The sequence below is a fragment of the Nymphaea colorata genome, chromosome 11 (assembly GCF_008831285.2).
Source record: "Nymphaea colorata isolate Beijing-Zhang1983 chromosome 11, ASM883128v2, whole genome shotgun sequence".
NCBI lineage: Eukaryota > Viridiplantae > Streptophyta > Magnoliopsida > Nymphaeales > Nymphaeaceae > Nymphaea > Nymphaea colorata.
In genome coordinates this window covers 13,090,792-13,110,831 of record NC_045148.1, presented here as the reverse complement: position 1 = coordinate 13,110,831, position 20,040 = coordinate 13,090,792, and the positions used below count along the sequence as shown (strand labels likewise).

Here is a 20,040-nt window from a genome sequence, read left to right as displayed (position 1 = left end):
TTTCAAAAACGGACTAATGCACATCATGATGCTTATCAGTAGGTGCCACTGCTTTTAGTAGAGCAGAGAAAATGGTTTCCCGTCCCCCCCTCGAATCCATTCCACCCATTGAGCAGGGAATTAGCAGGGTTTATAACTAACGGCTATTACCAACCTCCGCCTCCAAGCAGAGTCCACTTCCAACAATAAGACGAATAGTTTAAATCCAAATTTAAACAAAATGGCAGTGGCAAATTAAGAGCGGCCCTCTCTCACAAATATCCCAATTTGTTCCCTCTAGCTTGAGCTGTTGCACTACAGAGAGGTTCCAGCTTCTTCAGACATCTGATCAAGGCCCTGTCCCAAGCCTGCATTCCAGGGCTGTTGTCCCACCTAGCAATATCATAGAGGAGACGACCGCATATGCAGACGCCATTCCTCTGAGATAGATCTGGACCGGCAGGATTCCCATAAACTTTTCCCTGAATTTCCGTGTTAGAGGTGCATATCCAGCAGAGCTCGTCCGGTTTGCTTCCATTCAGAGAGGGGTTTTGAAGCACATGTAAATCCGCTAGGAGATGTTTGGAGCTGGATGCCATCACCTGAGGCCATGTTCTGCGAAATTATCGACTCCACAAGTTCTGGGACTACTCGCCTGGAATGGCCCGAATAAGAACTGAACCCTCCGTTTTACCAATCTAGCAAGGTTCCCCAGTGGTTGATTTGCAGACTGTGGATGTGTCCACTTTTACTGAAAAGGTTTTCCAACTCTACCGGGGTTGCTGATTGGATGGGTGGGATCATCATATAGTTACAGTTGATTTGCTTTATGCGTTAAAATTGTAATAGACAACATTTTAGGGTGTTGCTCTTGGAACATAGAATACCATATTCTTGTTCGAGAACAAGGTTTTGGTTACGTCAATTGTTGAATTCATGAATTCACACAATATTGTCCGAAGCTAGTATTTGGTGTTCCTAAAACATATGTTTTAAAGTGTCATTCAAGACCGCAGTAGCTTCCTTGAACGTCCTCAAGGTGACTAGTTTTTTGTTCTGCCTGAATCACCATCGTTTTTAGGCTAAGAATGTTCCAACCTACCTGGTTAATATATAAGTTAAATTTAAGACCTCAAAGTGAAAGAAACTGGAGAGTCCACCATCTTAATTAGGTGCATCATCAGTATTACTTGGATAGTCTTATTAAAGATTTTGCTAAAGCTCAACTTGCCAATATCTAAGAGGGAAAATGTGCATCCAACATTATTTGGATTTCAAAATGTTCTTCGGTTCGGTTGGACCTAAATTTTGCCAGATGATCAGGGGATATACTCCCACTCCCGGCAGGCGAGGAAAAAGGCCACCCACAAATAAATTGATTTTCTTACAACCAACTTGTTAGGTACGTAGTAGTTCGGAAGTAGCCCACGCCCATAGCTCGCTCTTTCTCTATTTTTTTTTTTTGAACTGATCAAGTTGACCTTCCTCATTGGCTTGAAAGGAGGAAAGGCAGAGGACGGGCGGGGTGGTCCTCAAGGCTCTTCCAATGTGACACTAGCTACCTGAATATCAACCCAGCCTCACGCAGGCTTTCGCCGACATCATCTCTGGAAGGCTAACTGAAGTTTTCGGCTGAGGTCTAGCATGCATCTCGAATTAAACTTTCTTTTAACCATATAATTTTCAGAAATTGTTCCTATATATCATTTCCATTTCATTCAAAATCGTCCACAGAAGTGGATAAATGTGGCTCTTCATATAAACTGCCAACGGCACGGTTTAAGTTGTGTCTTTCACCACTTAGAAGGAAAGATGCGGACAACCTTAAAAAACCAGCACCTTTTTTTTTGTGGGGGTAAATTCATCATCGACGGTTTTTCCTAATTTTCCTCCAATTACTTTGATCAATGTAAGCATTTCACATTAGTATTTAAAATTAATTTTTTATCAAACTGTCATTTCTCCACACAAAACATATAAATTCATTTTGCGCTGTATATATCTTGGGACGTAAACCTGCTAAACTGATATAATAACTGCCCGTCACTTAAATAGCAAAATGATCAACCAGTTGTCTTAAAAGTGCAAATAGTGAGGTTGGGTTTGGCAATTGTATTTTTGAAATTGTTAGCAATCACAGTGATGCGAGCCCCGCCATCCTGCGATCGGATCTTTCAAATTGAACGATGTCGTCCACATCTGATTTCCGCGGCGTGGCGGTTGGAGCCACGGTTGCATCCCATCACATGACACCGCCACCGACCTAAATATAATCGGGTTATGTGATGTGAACGGGCCTTGCGTTGAGGGCAATTTTCGTCTTACTAGTGTAGTTTCATATCCCTAATTATGTGATGTGGATTATGATGAAAAAATTTAGGAGGAAAAAAAAGACAGAGGTTAGAGAGATTACTGTCTAATTTTTTTAAAAAAAATAAAGAAAAAGAAACTCACAAATGATGAAAAAAAAATTTGAGAGAAATTTACAAAGTTTTCTTTACTAAAAACATATTATTTCGAATAACAAAACGATCACAAAGGTACTTCGCTCGCAATGAAACATTCTTTCTTTGGTTGAAGAAAGATATTCTTACTTTTAAAATAAACGTTCGTCATCTTATTACAAAATTAATGTTTTCTCATTAGAAGGCTGTTTTATAAGCTTTTTCCCTACCAGTTTGGTTAGGCGACGCTTTTGTAATTTTTTATGGGATGTTAATTAGGCTGTCTGTAATATCTGGCACTGGCAGGAATGCTGAACCAGGTTGATGGGGCGGTGTCGCTTGCAACATGAGTGGGAGTCTCTTGTCAATTTGATATTTAGCCGAAGTCTATTCTCTCAATCGGCAACCAGTGGCTATAGTCCCGCTGGGAGGGGATCGGAGGCATTCACCTTTCTTCCTCCTAGCCAGCTGTAGCCAGGGAAGCCAACATTGTGGTTTGTTGACTAGCTGATACCTGAATGCTGCATATTTATCAATAATGGTCGTTAACCCCGCTATACACACAAATGTCGTTCTTAGAAAAACATTTGGGAGGAAAAAAAAAGGAAATCCTAAATATACATACTATATCTGCAGTGTGGCAAACATAGCACCCCGCCCGCGTTCTGATTATTTGACTGTTATTCTGATCATTGCTCTGTTCAATGGTCTCCCCGACCGTCAATAATCTTTGCTTTGCCCGAGTGGAAGGTTGGGTGACCTTTCCCATTTTTCAAATTCCTTACTCTTCCTAATTCGTTCTTCGACTTTTCTGCTGTACCAACAATATGGACGGAGGCCTAACCTCCAGCAGGGGTGATTCGGAATTAGGTCCAACCCCGGAAGACAAAAATGTCTTTGGTTGCAATACGTATCGTCACTTAATTTCCTGTCTTATTTATATATGCAAACAAGTGGAAGATATAGTTACGGAAGAGGTAAACCAAATCCTGAAACACATGCAACATGCCAATCAAATTAAAACCTGCCCCTCAAGAAGAAGCCCCGTTTGAAACTGCATCTATGGCGAGGAACTAGACTCTGTTTAAGCGACTGTCATGGCTTCCAAAAGAGAACCTACTAAGTAAAATAAGCAAAACATTAATTGAATGAATAGTCAAGCCTTATATACCAAACTACCAATTAGTTTTCGTTAATGCTTTGTAAGAGTACAGATTTATCCACGCAGTGCAACAAAATTAAGGAAGTCGTAGCCTTGCATAACATAATGATTTAACACCACTTTGGATATACAAGTTAATAAGAACAGAGAGAGAGAGAGACGACAAAATGAAGACAATCAATTTACAAAAAAAATATGTGACAAAGTCAGCAAAAAGCAATACAAAATAGGGAGGCAGCAAGTTAGCAAATAAATAGACAATCAATCCAAATATCTACAACGCCCACAAAAGAATAAAACAAACGACTCGCTCATACCAACGTGCCTCTGCCCGACCAGCTATGCTCGGGTCAGCATAAGGATTAGGTGGTAGGTGCTGATAAGAAAAAAGAAACGCTTCCGTGTTAATTCATTGACCATAACGTTTTTCTGTCATATGTCGTTGTTGAAGAGAAGAGGCCTTTTGCGAAATATTTTGTTAATAAGTAAAACGAAGGTTTATCGCCTTTTCCAAAATTATCGAAACGACTTTACTGTGATCAGATGCAATGCAATACATTCCCCACGTTTCCGCCCTTCACCCAGGTTGCTTCAGCTGAAAGGTTGGTAAGACTGTTAAGTTGAGAGACGGAAGGTTAGAGGAAGGGAGTGGGGAAGAGAGATGGATGCTCCACGATGACATGAACTCTCAAGGGGAGACCGCTTGGTAGAACCTAAGATCCAACTGTCAGTCAAGCGCTGAGGCTGCCGGGCTCCACAGACCAATCAGTAGCATCGGCAGCTACTATGCTTACTACCACTGCCAGCACCACTGCTGAAGAAGGTGGTTGCCCGCCCTACCATTCACAGATACCAATTAAAACCACCCCAATGGGATGTCTTTAGCACAGCAACAAGGCTTCTGCTTGCCCAAAGTGAAAGCTCACCAAGGGTCTCTGGTAGTGGTGGCGAATTTCCTCCTCTCAAGTGGAGACCTCTTTTCTCCTCTGTCTCCAATCCCCTCCCCACCTCAAGGAAGGACGCCTTACATGAGTAAGTGGACTTTAATTTCTCTTGGATACCAGTTCTATGAATGGCTTGCTAGATTTGCTTTCGTGAGAATCCATTTCAGTTAGGCTCTGCAGATGGTGCTTGAGTGACTGTGATTTCTACCTCCTTTTGTCTCCTTCATCGCTTTGCGCCCAACCTGGCTCTACATACCTAAAATAAAGAGCTCAGTAGTTTAGTAATTTCAACTTATGAATCTTCACCTAAGAGGCAGTTGGCTTTTCCTTACTTCTTTGGAAATTCAGTGCTTGAACTCGTTAAGTTCAATCAATGGTTTCTACCTCAATATTCGTTAGGAAAATAAGTACTTGGAAAAGGTTTTCCGCGTCAGGAACTGAAACGAAAACTGTATTTCAAATTTTTGCAATTAAAGTCCTGTTAATCATGTTGACACAATGTGCAGTAATCACCGCTTGGATCTGAACATCAAAAATTAGATTGAAGCATTTGAGCGTTGTCGTCGTTCTGCTGTGAATTTGCAATAGCATGCTCTTTCCATTTTGAGAACAAGAGAGTTACGGTGGAATGGCATCTCGGTTTTTTGAGCTGGATTCTGTTGCAGGGGTGAGGTGGTGTTGAATTTTGTTCAACAAGACGATAAATTGGATCGCTCATTGAGAGATGGAGGACCTGGAAAGACCTCTACTAGGACCTGAAAACTTCCACCGGGATGCGATTGACCTGGTACAAATGCTGATGAATCGAGGAAACCAAGTGCTTTTTTCTTAATATCCTAAGTTGGTAAACTGTCAAAAGCATAAGATTTATGTTTATGAATATTGACATACTGCAGGAACGTTTGCCTTTAGAGGAAGTATTTGATCAACTGAGGACAACACGAGCAGGACTCACATCAGCAGATGGCGAGGCTCGCTTGCTCATTTTTGGCCCCAACAAGCTTGAGGAGAAGCCGGTAATTCCCTAACGCTCTTGGTGGAGTCGACAACACTTTGCTTTGTGAATTCTGCAACCATTTCTGCTGTATGCCTGTATTTATATTAATCCGATACGTAGTAAGAAGGCCAAAACTTCAGTTTACGGCTGAACGTGATCTTGGTGCATTGCACTGCAGGAGAACAAATTCTTGAAGTTTCTAAGCTTTATGTGGAATCCTTTGTCGTGGGTTATGGAAGCAGCTGCAGTGATGTCAATTTGCCTTGCTAATGGAGGAGTAAGTTTTTACCTAATCGTTTGCGTTTCTTACTTTACTGTTCTGTCTTGCTGGGTTAGAGGCTGCATTGGCTCAATGCTATTTACAATTCTGAAATTAGAGTATGAAGTTGTTGACTTCTGACTGTTTATGGATGGCAAGACCATCGCATTAGCTCATAGAGAGCATATTCAACAGTGCACTGTGTTTCCAAGCCTAATAAAGTTCATCATTTAAGATGTCTTTTTTATATAACTTGGCCATCAAGGTCAGATAAACCATCCAGCACATGCTCAAATTGCTTTCCTAATGATCAACTTGTATAATATTTCAGGGGGAGGCTCCTGACTGGCAAGACTTCGTCGGAATTATCTGTTTGTTGTTCATAAACTCTACCATTAGTTTTATTGAGGAAAATAATGCTGGAAATGCAGCAGCTGCCCTGATGGCTCGACTCGCTCCAAAGACCAGGGTTTGTACTTTCTATCTGTGATATATATTCTTTCATGGCCATGACTGTCATGGACGTAGAATTCTACCGTGATCTAAAGCAGCACCCATGAATATTTTAAACGCACCATTACTGGTATAATAATTTTGCAAATAAGGATAACTATTTAGCAAATAATTCTAAATTCTTAATTGAAAATTGTAACCACTGTATCTACACGTTTTTGTTTTTTGCACCATTCGAAGGCGTTCGGTTTCGGTAAGACACGGTTCCAATAACGCCCTGTTCTGGAGACGAGTGTTGAGGACACGGCGTTCTTTTGGTCTTGGAGAACGTAAAGGCGTTCTTGATCGAAACACCCTTCCCCTGGAACTGTGGAACACGAGGCTTCGTCGCTCGAAATCAAAAGCACGAAACCCTCGTCCGAAAAAACCAAAACCTCGCTTGCCATTCTCTGTTCTCTCCTTGCGTTCTCGTTTTCCGCCATAGATTTGCTCCTCCCCGCCATAAAAAATCTGCGCCTCTTCGAGCCACTGCCATAGATCTTCCCCTTTGTCGAGCATAGCTACTCATCGGCTCGTGTGCTCCGGCCTCCACCACAGCTTGACGTACTCCTTCCTCTTTTCCCACAAGCTCGAGGAAGCCGCGATCCCAAACAGAATGCGCTTCAGATCCCCCCTTCCTTCCTCCGCCACAACCTTCATCTTCGGCGACGATTCCTTCATCCTCTTTCCCTGTCAATCTTCTACCCCAAGAAACAGGGAAGACCACAATAATCTAGAAAATCAATAAAAAAGAAGTATAGAGAACTTAAAAGTGTAATGTACCTCAAATGCTTACTGAAATAAAAAAGACGCCATGACAGCAAAATGCACCCCCCACCCTCAAAAAAAAGAAAAAAAAGAAAAGAGCCCAATGGAAGGGGTCTAAAAGGCAACAGACGATGAAAGACTGTGTAGAGAAAAAAACACTATAAAAGAAAAAGAAAGAATAGTGATGGTGATAAAGAGAGTGGGTGAGAGTGAGAGGAACAATAATGATGGTGAGAAAGAGAGTGGGTGAGAGTGAAAGAAAGAATAGTGATGATGAGATTGTTAATCTGAATGTACAATAATACAGATGATTTTTTTCATATTGTATTAGCTATGTTCTCATTGTATGTTTGTTTTAAATTTCTCAGTAGTGAAAAAAGTAAAAAAAGAATATTTTTTCTTATATTTTTAATATGTTTTAAGATTTTTTTTTAATGTGAATTTTGGGTAGCCTATTTGTAGAAAAAGAAAAAGTATTTTTATTAATTCATATATTTTATCTTGTGTTTATAAGAGGAAGAAAAGTAGAAGTGCAAAGCATGTGCTAAAACATGTTGGTCATCGATTTAAACAACTACAAACAAGACAAGTTCAAAATGTTGTCTAAGTAAGCAAATGGTTCATATAAACAATAACTCTTTGTCTCTTATTCTTTAAGACAATTTTCTTGAGGACATGTGTCCTAAAAACAGTTGTCCTTCCAACCAATGGTATCTTAAGTATTCCACCATGACAGTTTTTCACGGTGAAATGGATGGATAGCTGTAAGTTTCCTTTCCCAGCTTTTTTTCTTTAGATGGATATTTGACTATTGGTAGGATTGCAATGGCCATCTTTTGTTCAGGTTCTTAGAGATGGACAATGGCAGGAAAAGGATGCTGCTATTCTGGTGCCAGGAGACATAATTAGCATAAAACTTGGGGATATTATTCCAGCAGATGCTCGTCTGCTTGAGGGAGACCCCCTTAAGATTGACCAGGTAAATGATTAATGATTCTTAAAGTGTTGAAATTACTTATGTTTAGCAGTTTAATGCAAGACAAACACCATGCATGCATGTTTTCAGTTGTCTGAGTTGCCTTGATTTGTGACAATTGGAAAGCATACACTACCTTTACTTAAGTTAATAAATAAATAAATAACTTCACTTAAGTTTTAATTTTGAAACAAAAATAATGTGAAGATAATGAGAAAAAAATGATAAAAACGAAAAAAAATCATTTTAAAGTTTTCCTAAAAAAAGAGGCCTTTTGTTTCGTTTTCGTTGTTTTTAACGTTTTTATCTAGTCTTTTTTGAAAAAGACGAGTTTTTTGTGAATCATCCTCTTTCAACATTTGAATTCGTAATGTAATAGTTTTCATGATTTTCTGCTGTAGTCAGCATTGACGGGAGAGTCCCTTCCAGTCACAAGGAAGACTGGCGATGAGGTTTATTCTGGGTCAACTTGTAAACATGGAGAGATTGAAGCTGTTGTAATTGCTACTGGTGTTCATTCCTTTTTTGGGAAGGCAGCTCATCTTGTTGACACCACAGAGGTTATTGGACATTTTCAAAAGGTAAGATATGGAGGATTGATAACTTACTTTTAGCCGAGTCTGTCTATTTACTATATGCACAAGATTGTCAGTAGTCATGAAAGCAAGGTTGCTTGTTTTGTGATTAATCAATGAGAGAGCGTCTTGCTACTTTCACTGTTTGTCGAGTCCATTTCCGACAGTCCCTCGTTCTAGAAGCCAGTCTGATTTTTTAGTTGTTACAGCCTAAAAGACGTGCACCGTGCACGTCTCCAATATATCCTACTGTGTGGAAGTTAAGCAGCTTACGATTTTACCAATCCACTATTTTTGGGGGACCTTGTTAACATGGAAGTGTTTCTGAAAGAAAATTTGTTGCATTTGGCTTGTATATCCACAAAAACATCATGTTTTTAGTGTTTCTGCACTTTCTCACTCTTGTGGCTTGTTCACTTGCAAAAAGTAATAGCTGACATCCTTTACGACTTAATTCTCTAACAGCTGGTTGTAGGAAAGATCCAAAACCTATACATAGACACGACAAAAATGGTACATCAATGTCATTGTTGGGTTTTATCATGACTTTGATTCTGTGCAATGTTTAATACTTTGGGAATTTCTCTTCAAAGAGATATTGTGTTATATGTTAGAAGTTCTTTCCTTCTATCAGGAACTGTTTGGGCTTTTTTGGACAATTCAATATTACAAATCAATAATAAGTTGGTAGTAAGACATAATTTCCAAAACAACCATTTATGAAGATAAGAGGATAGTTCCATGTGAGAACAGTACGCAAAATCCATGCCGCTTTGGTTCTCTTTTGGCAAATTTACAGTTAAAGGTCCACATAAATCTTATCTCTTATGTTATCCTCTTTACCTCACTTTATTAGTTTGATTGAAAATGGATGATGACACTCTAAAAGTACGAATACTGAAAAAGGAATTCTCAGATGATAAGAAGCCTCCTAAATAATGTTTTTCATTTTATATTCTCTCATGCTGATTTTATCATATTTGGTTTTAGTATATGCTGTTTTGTAATAATTGGTGTCGAGTTGAAACCGTGGTTGCAATATGAAACAAACAGGAGAATAGTTTTACTCACACCAAAGTATGCCAGTTTGTCGTCATTTTAACACATTGGAGATACTTGACCATGATTTATAATGGTGTGAATGCCGTTTCTTATGTCACATACCTGGTATGGGTGCTGGTGCAGTACAGACCATTAAAAAACTTGGGTGTAGGGTACGACCGTGTATATATATATATAAACATAAACAACAACATAGGAGATATATACCAATGGTTCTTGCGATGCTGCATATATTGCAAAGTTGCAAAGAAAAATCATTTACCCAACAACTAAGCAGCCCCTTAGACAGTCAAATACGAACCATGTCTCAGTGTTGTGGAACTGGAATTGAAATGCTAAATGCTGAAATGGAATGGGTAGAACCAGGTCTCAGCGTTATGGAACTGGAATTGAAATGCTAAATGCTGAAATGGAATGGGTAGAACCATGTCTCAGCGTTATGGAACTGGAATTAAAATGCTAAATGCTGAAATGGAATGGGTAGTTATAGACAATAACATAGGAGCACGCACAAATGCACGGTTATCTAAAAAAAATATGGTTTCATATAAATGTAAAAAGAAATGACAGACAATATGATTTTTGAAATATGATTTTTGAAGAAAAAAAAAAAGTTGATGCACAGGTCATAAGGGCAGACAGTTATAAACCTGCCACCGGAAGTGACTGGACGATGGGTGACTTCCGAAGAAAAAAAAAAAGTTAAATATGAAGCTTCACAAAAAACGCCCAAATCAGTCGATGGGAAAGTCGGTGAACAGGAAGAACAGGAAGACATTACCTCTCGCGGAAACTACCAGAAACCAGTTAATGGAGCAGCCAACGTCCCCGGACAACTCCACATGCTTTGCTGCTGTGGGTAATACGCAGAGCCCTCGAGGGCGGCCCGATGTTTTCTTTAGAAGTTAAAAAAAAAAAGAAAACCCTAAAAAGGGAAACCCTAGCCAAAAGATACCAGATACGTACGTTGATCATACCCGGTACACGTATCCAAGCCACACCCAGTTGTGTACAGGTACCCGTATCAGTATCGTACTGATACGACATTGCTCCTTAAGAGCAGTACCCGTGTGTTCATGTTTGCTAAGCCCTCATCATCCATGGTACAACAACCGTACCGTAAAAAGTAAAGTAACTTGACCTGAGGTGCAATGATTTGCAGCTTTGTTTATCTAGTGTTATTAAAGTGAAAATTTAGTGCAATTTCATGTTGCTTAAGATACTAATCTTTGATTGGTCTATTGGCCAGGTGCTTACAGCCATTGGAAACTTCTGTATTTGCTCAATAGCTGTTGGAATGATCCTTGAAATCATAGTAATGTACCCTATCCAACATCGTTCATACAGAAAGGGCATCAACAATCTTCTTGTACTCTTAATTGGAGGAATTCCCATTGCTATGCCAACTGTGCTGTCTGTGACGCTTGCAATTGGTTCCCATAGACTCTCGCAGCAGGTCGAACTCATGCATAACCTCTGCAGTTGAATTCCATCAGCAGTGTTGTATCAAATTATAAGATTCCATTTCCAACAGGGTGCTATTACGAAGAGGATGACTGCCATTGAAGAAATGGCTGGAATGGATGTTCTTTGCAGTGATAAAACTGGAACACTAACTTTGAATCGTCTTACTGTAGATAAGAATCTTATTGAGGTAAGATTCCCTTATTTTCTTTTAAATTGTTAAAAACATATCTGGGCCAAAACGTGTTGGGCCTGGACACAAAATCTAAAAGTTGCCCAAATAAATGAGCGCCAGGCTCAGACTTTGGCAGTTGACCCAAGTCTTGCCCTATAACATGCTTGAAATTTGTCCACAACAGATGATGATTCATCTTTGTGTTTGCGCTTGATTGTTCCATTTCCAGGGGCTGACTATGGGGGAATTTGCATTCCTGCATTGATTTGTTAATCATATTTGGGAAAATAGAATCATTTGATAATGACCTTCTCTTTCTTTTGCAGGTTTTCAACAAAGACATGGATAAAGATACAGTGATCTTGTTTGCAGCACGAGCTGCAAGGCTTGAGAATCAAGATGCTATTGATACAGCTATTATTAACATGCTTGCTGACCCAAAGGAGGTATAGTTACTTGGCCAATTAAAAGTATCAAATGCAACACATGATTTTCCTTCAATATTGATATGTAGCATTGTGTGTGTAAATACCCACATGGCATCTCGTTAATGCCTTTTATGGTATCATACTCTGAAGAAAAGAAGTCCTGGATGCTAACTTTATCTGATCGCTCTGATCCCAGCGATGTCTTTGGTGCTATTTTAGGAATCCCAACATTGCTTTTTCCCTTCCACCACAAATATACTGTTTCAGTTCTAAAATTTTGGTGCGCTGCAGATTTGTGAATTTTCAAGCTTTTAAGAATCCTCTTTATGCATATGCATATTAAGCAGGCATGTTTTTGACTAAGAGACCATGGTGGTCATATGCACAGTACATGATCCATGAAAAATTCATACACCTGCCTGTTCAATTGTACTACATTTACATTTTCACTCCTAAAAGACGAAAGAAACTGGCTCTCTCTTTTTATACAGGCACGCGCAAACATCACTGAAGTCCATTTCCTTCCCTTTAATCCTGTCGACAAACGCACTGCAATAACGTATGTTGATTCTGATGGGAACTGGCATCGTACAAGTAAAGGAGCCCCAGAGCAGGTATTATTAGAATGCTACAATTCCATGCAGAAAAGCCAAGCAGTGATGCATTTTCATGAGATTTGAACTGCTTCCGCAACCAAGTTTCCTAAAGGATGTGATTGCTCTTTAATTATTTCTCTTAATAATAACTCCACATGTATATGTGAAACTTTCCTTCTATCACTTGCTTAGAATGCTTTAAATGTTTTGATATTGGTTAATATAATTTCATTGAAAATATTCTATTTCCATTGACTCCAAAGATGTTGCATATGTTTGCCCTTTTCTAAAATGCCATGGCTGGACATACTAAAAATTCCAAAAGCTGCAAGTTCATGAAGTGATTAAATTTTAATATTTGATCGACAAATAAAGTACTTGGGCACAGTAAAACCTATTCAAGTTCATAATGTCGATAAAATGTTCACATTTGGTAGCCAAATTCTAGACTTCAGTTTCCTTTTTCCATCTCTGTACCTTCAACCTCAAATTTGATGCTTGTGGAAAACAGTACTTGAATATGAATATTTGATCTCAGAGCTTCTTAGATATATTCTTTTATATAGAAAAAGTATTACTGATTCATATATGCAGTATTTCTTTTATATAAAAAAAAGAATTACCAATTCATATATGCAGTATGATTCCTATAAAAGCAAATTTCTATGAATACTTGGACTCAGAAATAATCCTCATGCATTAATAAATTTTCCCATCATATCATGTGGTATAGAAAAAAAGAACATCTTGGAAAACAGCTTAAATGTTCATCAGAAAGAAAACCTGTAATTTGCTCATCACATGACAGAAACTTCTGGGCCTTTTAGACAGTATGACTTACACCCATGTCTTCCTTTCTTCCAGATCCTAAATCTATGCCAGGAGAAAGATGAAATTGCTGGCAAGGTCCATGCTATCATTGACAAGTTTGCAGAACGAGGATTGCGGTCCCTTGCAGTTGCTTATCAGGTTGCTGTAAAGATTCTTGTTTTCATAATTTTGTTAAATTTATTAGGCCTCCGATTCTGTCTTTCAGATGGTGACTCTGCACCTAATCATTACCCACATAACCATGAGAAAGAAAGATATTGATCAAGTTGACATTTCAGTTTCTGGTGTTCTTTTTGTTTTATAACGGATCACTGGTTTGAAAACAAATAAATGCATCTAACAGAATGTAATGCACATGTTGGTTTCCTTGTGTTTGAGCATAAATTTGTTTGCTAGCTGAAGTTAGTTTCTTTACATGATCTATGTGTTCAACCTCCATCATGATAAAGAACATTTTACCTCCATATACAGGACGTGCCTGATAAATCAAAGGAAAGTCCTGGAGGTCCATGGACGTTCTGTGGGCTGTTGCCATTGTTTGATCCACCTAGACATGACAGTGCTGAAACAATACGTAGAGCACTTAATCTTGGTGTTTGTGTGAAGATGATTACAGGTGAATTATTGTTCTGCTATATTCCTTTTCAGTACTAAATTTCAGTATTTTGACTTCTATATTCTTTCAGTGGGTGAATGTGCAATTCTTATGCATAAATTCAGCTTTTTGTAGCATTTTACTAAAATATAGGTAGCGTTGACTTCCATTTTACCTTTTCAGTGCCACTTGCTATTTTATGCAAAGCTGATCCACAATAAATGTTAGTTGATTAACATTATGTTGACTACATACAGACACATTTTGTTTACGGAATGTCTCTTGGAATGGTGAATGTAATACTCATTTTTTAGGGAATCTAGAAAATTCATTTGCATAAATTCAATTTCTCCATGGTTCTGGTATCCCATAATTACGTGAAGTAGTAAAGAAGCAAAAGCTCAATGCTTTATGCTAAATTTTGCAATTTGAACTAAGTAGATTCACTTCTAATTGGAAGCAACGGTTGCTGAAAGAATCTAGTAAACTGATTAGGTTAAAATATCCATATTCTGATTTGTTCCTGTTTTCATTCTACTCAAGGGCAGACATGCATTCGTTAGCCTAAGCAATGCTACTTGATCTGCTTCACATCGTCTATTTCTCTCCATTATTTCCTTCCCTATGGTGGAATTCTGCTGCGTCAGATCCTCGGTTGCTTGTAGCTTTCACTAGATGAAGAGTTTAGCTACGGAACAGATAGACCATAGTTTTGATAACCTTGGTACTTGGACACACTTTTTGATTCTGAAGATGCTTTTTCTTTATTCATGTACTTGTCATTCTAATCAGGTGATCAGTTGGCAATTGCAAAGGAGACTGGTCGTCGCCTTGGCATGGGAACAAATATGTACCCCGCTTCATCATTGCTAGGACGTGACAAAGACGAAAATGAAGTATTACCTGTTGATGAGCTTATTGAAAAGGCTGATGGCTTTGCTGGTGTATTTCCTGGTAAATGAATCAGATCAGATATTTGAGATATGATGACCTCCTGAATTGTACATTAGACTTTTGGTTCTTAAACTCTTTTCAGGAATTAATATGATCATGAACATTTTGTGGTTGCTCACTATTTCATGATATTCAGAACATAAATATGAAATTGTGAAGATCCTTCAAGAAAAGAAGCACATATGTGGAATGACAGGAGATGGTGTTAACGATGCACCAGCTCTGAAGAAGGCAGATATCGGAATTGCAGTAGCAGATGCCACTGATGCAGCTAGGAGTGCAGCTGATATTGTGTTAACAGAGCCTGGTCTGAGTGTCATCATAAGTGCTGTTTTAACTAGTCGAGCCATTTTTCAGAGAATGAAAAATTACACTGTAAGTGACAACTTTATTTTATTTTCCTGCTTTACGTCTGAATGTGGTTCTGATTGTGGACCCACCTTAACTACCGCAGATATATGCTGTGTCCATAACCATCCGTATTGTGGTAAGCTAGTCTCACTTTATTTTACTTTGTATTTTATAGTATTTATTATTGCACAACTAATAGGTTTACCTTTTGCTGCAGCTTGGCTTTGTACTTCTTGCGTTAATTTGGGAATATGACTTCCCTCCTTTCATGGTTTTGATTATAGCAATTCTGAATGATGGTAACCTTTGTTCCCACTTGTTAGTTCCTTTACAGTATCCAGTGATCCTGCTGCATTACATTATGCCTTTTCTTCATGCTTCACATGTCTTTGTTGGAGATTGAGAATATGTCAGTGACATGCCGAAGTACTACTGATGTTGTGGTGGTGTTTATATGAACCAGTCATGCAGCTTTTAATTGCCCCTATTCAAGTCATTCAAAAATCTTCTAGGGAAGTGTTTCACTTGCTTCTGTTAAGGGGATAGGAATTAATGAAAGCTGCATCATAAAGTTTTTGCTTTTTATATCAGGAGCTTACCCAAAAAGGTTCACAAATGCCATAAAAATTGTTGCCATTTTGAAGCTAGCTGATAATATCTGCAAAAGTACCTTAAGGGGAGTAGATTATAATTCCCTACTCATACTGGGCTCAGGCCTCCGATCTAACCTTGGCTCCTATAAGCTTCAGTTTCAGTCTCAAAAAGGCTATGAACTAGGACTACCAATCACTTAAGTAACCATCTTATAAGTCTCCTAAGATTCTTCACAATCTTCTGCACAAGATTAAGCTTTTCAAGTAAGGCATTATAATCTACTCCCCTTAAGGCACACATGTCTGCATGTGTGGGACTGTGGGTCCAAGTGTTGAACTAACTCTAATACCAGTTATAAAAACCTGACCTACTCCCACATTGGACTCAGGCTTCTAGTTTAACGGATCATAACATATCCTTATGTTGCTTCGGTTCCAACCCCAAAAAAGCTAGGAAATAGGACAATCAATCACTTAGTTGACCCCTTATAAGTCTCCCGAGATTTCTCACAATCTTAGATACGAGATTAAACTTTTATAATAGGATGCTACAAGAAATGAATAAAGATAAAGCTTTGCGAAAAATTTTCTTAGCAAATTTCCTAGACTGATATTTCTAGCTATGCTATCAAGGATGATCTTGGATGGATTTGAAACTCAGCAGCATCATAAAGGCCCATCTATCTTTGAACTACTTATCTAGCTTCATATCATGTGATATGACACAGTTTATTCTTGCAAATATGTTGCTTCACTATTATCTAAAATTTTGTTCAAGCAAATAATTTCATTCCTTAAGATGCTAACTCTTTTCTATACTATATGCTAATAGATTGTAACTGCTTTCATGAAGTTTCATCCAAACAGAGTGCATATAATTGTCCACTACAAGTAGGAAACTATTACTGCATGACACTATTTAGGCATATTTTGTGGAATGGTTTTCTTTTCTGCCTGCAAGCATGTTAGGAAACAAACATCAGTTGGTATATAGCTATTTGTTGATGCCAGAAATATGCTTGCAATCCAACACCAAACTCACACACTCACACGGAGATGGTAAAAAGAAGATTTGGATGCATTGACCACTCGAACAGATGGTAGGAGCAGGAGATGTTTGATATAACTACCTATTATTTGAAATAAATTAGGAAAGAAGTGAATTTGGCCATACAAATAGCCTTTTTCTGAAATAGTTGCCATGATGTCTTTATATTAGAGGTTGCAGATTTTGACCACTCGTTTTATCATGAATTTTATCAGGGACTATCATGACTATATCCAAAGACCGTGTCAAACCATCTCCAAAACCAGACAGTTGGAAGTTGAACGAGATCTTTGCTACGGGCATCGTCATTGGAACTTACCTTGCACTTATCACTGTGCTCTTTTACTGGGCTATTACAAGTACCACTTTCTTTGAGGTATTGTTATTACAAGATGTATACACTTTTTTAGTTTTTTTTATATACATTGCTTTATCTACTCACTGAGATTTACCCTCTTTATTTTCTCGTCGTCACATCCTTCTTCTCATGATTGCACTTTCTTTACAGACTCATTTCCATGTGCATTCCTTGCAAGACAGCACTGAAGAGATTTCAGCTGCCATTTATCTTCAAGTTAGCATTATAAGCCAGGCCCTCATCTTTGTGACCCGCAGCCGAGGCTGGTCATTTATGGAGAGACCTGGAGTTCTCTTAATGTGTGCATTTGTGGTGGCTCAGCTGGTAATGTTTCCAAATTTTAGCTTCTGTGGTCCAAGCTGGTTTGATTAGCATGGTACATGTTGATCCTGTCATTTTCTTGCTTGTTGCAGGTTGCAACGTTAATTGCAGTTTATGCACATATTGGTTTTGCTTCACTCAGCGGCATTGGTTGGGGCTGGGCTGGTGTTATTTGGATTTACAGTGTCATCTTTTATGCACCTTTGGACATTATCAAGTTCACCATCCGCTATTGTTTAAGTGGAGATGCTTGGAGTCTCCTTTTTGAAAGAAAGGTGATAGTTGCTGCTTTTTTTTTTTTTTTGCCAATTTGGCAGTTCATTTCCCATGCACTTGTTGATTGTTCTGGTGGAAGAAAAATATCAAAGACTAAATCTTACTCTACAGTGCTTCATTGGATGCATAAAAGATGCACTCACCACTGCGTATGTTACAATGCACGCATGTATTGACATCTAAGTCTTTGTCTTGTTCCTTTATCAGACTGCATTTACCTCTAAGAAAGATTATGGAAGAGAAGACAGAGAAGTTAAGTGGGCAATTTCGCAGAGATCTTTATATGGATTATTTCCTTCTGAATTAGAGACCAATGGAAGCAAAAATTCTAGTTCAACATTAATAGCTGAACAGGCTAGGCGACGTGCTGAAATAGCCAGGTAGGCTTCTTGGCACTTTATTGATTTCTCTGTTTAGATTTATTAGACTGATGCGCATATGTTCACTTAATATCTGAAAAAAAGTACATCTTCCTTCCTTATAAATGAGTTCACCATGCAGTGAAATGTTTTTCCTTTTCAAATACAAAAAAAGCTGAAAATGGTGAATAAAATAAGTAACAATTGAAGTGCTGGCTCATTTCAAGCAAATAAGTACTGCAAATTTCATTTGCTTGGAGCCATAGTTAGATATTCAATTCTTATAGTCTTTGAGGTGCTCCAGCCTATTCATTTCTGAATAAATTACTACAAGAGAAATTGCTGAAGCTCAAGGTGCTTCTTTGTCTTTCAAAAAATAAGTAACTGGTTTCATTTTGCGGTGTGTTTTGCAGGTTGAGGGAGCTGCATACATTAAGGGGGCACGTGGAATCTGTTGTTAGGTTGAAAAATTTAGACATAAATACAATTCAAGGAGCCTATACTGTTTGAAGCTGTCAATGAGGCACTCATTAACCTTTATGAGGCTTTTGTTGTTATAGCTTTGTGATCCTTGGAGCATGGTGGATAGTTCAAGAGTGATGCATCTCAAGGCTAATTGATTGGATGATAGATATTGGTCACATTCACTTCCATTCACTGCAACCGATTCCCACTACTAAAAATTTACAGGGGTGCCTTCAGCATGTTGCAAATTGCATTTGAGCTCTTTCATCTTTTTTTTCAGCGGGTAGTTTCCATTTTCCCATAATTTTTGTTAAGCAATGTCAAATATGAGCTTGTTACAATAAATGCTCTCAGTTTCGCAGAGCTGTGTTTTGGTAAATGCAGGTACTTTTAGTAGGATTTTGATTCAATTGGAATCAATCGAACTCTTGAATCATTATTCTCATTTTTTTTTAAATGAGAATTGTATTATCAAACAAAGAATTTTGATTCTAAAATTACAGGTTCATTCCAAAATCAAAATTCTAGAATTAAAGAATTTTGATTCTAAAATTACAGGTTCATTCCAAAATCGAAATTCTAGAATTATGATCCCACCCTAGGGGGTAGAATTATGATTCCAAAGGCATAACGCCTAAGACTTTAATTCATAATTCTAGAATTTTAATTTTAATTTTATCAAACAAGTTATATTTTATTGAGTTAGAAAATTGGTTCTGGAATTTTGATTCCAGAATCAAAATTCTAATCATCCAACGCCTGTGGATGTGCCCAACCACAAAGTTTTATGAGGACAACACCAAGAGAATAATGAGACAACAGAATGGTAATATTTCAGACAGCTAATACCTCAAGGACCACTAGGCAGCTCCAACATACACTTTTCCCGACTCCAAAAAGGTTGCTTCTCAGGGATTATGTAGATTGGTCCCAGTCCTATGCAGTGGCAAAGCTGTTCTTCCTTTTTCCTGAAAATTTTGAGCTCAAACCCTTCGAGAAACATTGATATTAATTAGAATGTTTGATGCAAACTGCAGCAATTTAGTGCGGTTACATTTCAGGCTTTAATAATTTTCCAAATGTGTACTGACGTTACCTACATCACTCATGGCACAGGAAGTGTTTGATCGGTTTATTTGGATGTACAGATAAGATTATGTAGCATCTTAACTTTTCAAGAAGTTCTACTGGTGAATCTTTTATCCTTCAATAGTCTTGTAGGCTTTAAGAGTCACAGTTAGATTTTAATCTCTATGTCACATAGGTGTGGGGTGCGTGCTGGTACGGTACATCTCAAAAATTTTAGGTGCGGCGAGGATATTTATTATTATTAATTTATTATTATAATATATATATATGACAAAAAATTGTCTCTAAACCACAAAATTATCAAATAATAAAATCAAAATTGCAATTTGCAAATCATGATATCATTATCAATCATCAATTCAACAAGAAATTATTCGGTGAACACCGACTCCAATGATTCATCTAATAACTTTTCTGATCATGTACGAAAAGTCATTTTTCTGATCATGTACGAAAAGTCATTTTTCTGATCATGTAAA

At 38.1% G+C, this 20,040-nt stretch overlaps 1 protein-coding gene across 1 annotated transcript; it reads left to right on the top strand.

The window, feature by feature from the left end:
* The first annotated feature begins 4,406 nt into the window (after positions 1 to 4,406).
* On the top strand, positions 4,407 to 18,882 carry LOC116264228 (ATPase 10, plasma membrane-type). The gene is made up of 22 exons (XM_031644331.2): positions 4,407 to 4,617; positions 5,195 to 5,316; positions 5,426 to 5,545; positions 5,705 to 5,803; positions 6,117 to 6,254; positions 7,890 to 8,024; positions 8,423 to 8,602; positions 10,908 to 11,114; positions 11,193 to 11,312; positions 11,624 to 11,743; positions 12,217 to 12,339; positions 13,186 to 13,290; positions 13,624 to 13,768; positions 14,540 to 14,701; positions 14,838 to 15,076; positions 15,156 to 15,188; positions 15,270 to 15,351; positions 16,909 to 17,069; positions 17,202 to 17,375; positions 17,465 to 17,647; positions 17,856 to 18,028; positions 18,421 to 18,882. Exons 2-22 carry the CDS (start codon positions 5,254 to 5,256, stop codon positions 18,515 to 18,517), a joined length of 2,859 nt encoding a protein of 952 aa, XP_031500191.1. The 5' UTR covers positions 4,407 to 4,617; positions 5,195 to 5,253; the 3' UTR covers positions 18,518 to 18,882.
* Positions 18,883 to 20,040: the final 1,158 nt, after the last annotated feature.

Excerpts from the sequence above, each read along its gene's own strand:
- LOC116264228 (XM_031644331.2), top strand. The coding sequence starts at position 5,254 with ATGGAGGACCTGGAAAGACCTCTACTAGGACCTGAAAACTTCCACCGG. Across the intron at positions 5,804-6,116 it reads TTTGCCTTGCTAATGGAGGA|GGGGAGGCTCCTGACTGGCA; the intron begins GTAAGTTTTTAC and ends ATAATATTTCAG. Across the intron at positions 15,352-16,908 it reads TATAGCAATTCTGAATGATG|GGACTATCATGACTATATCC; the intron begins GTAACCTTTGTT and ends GAATTTTATCAG.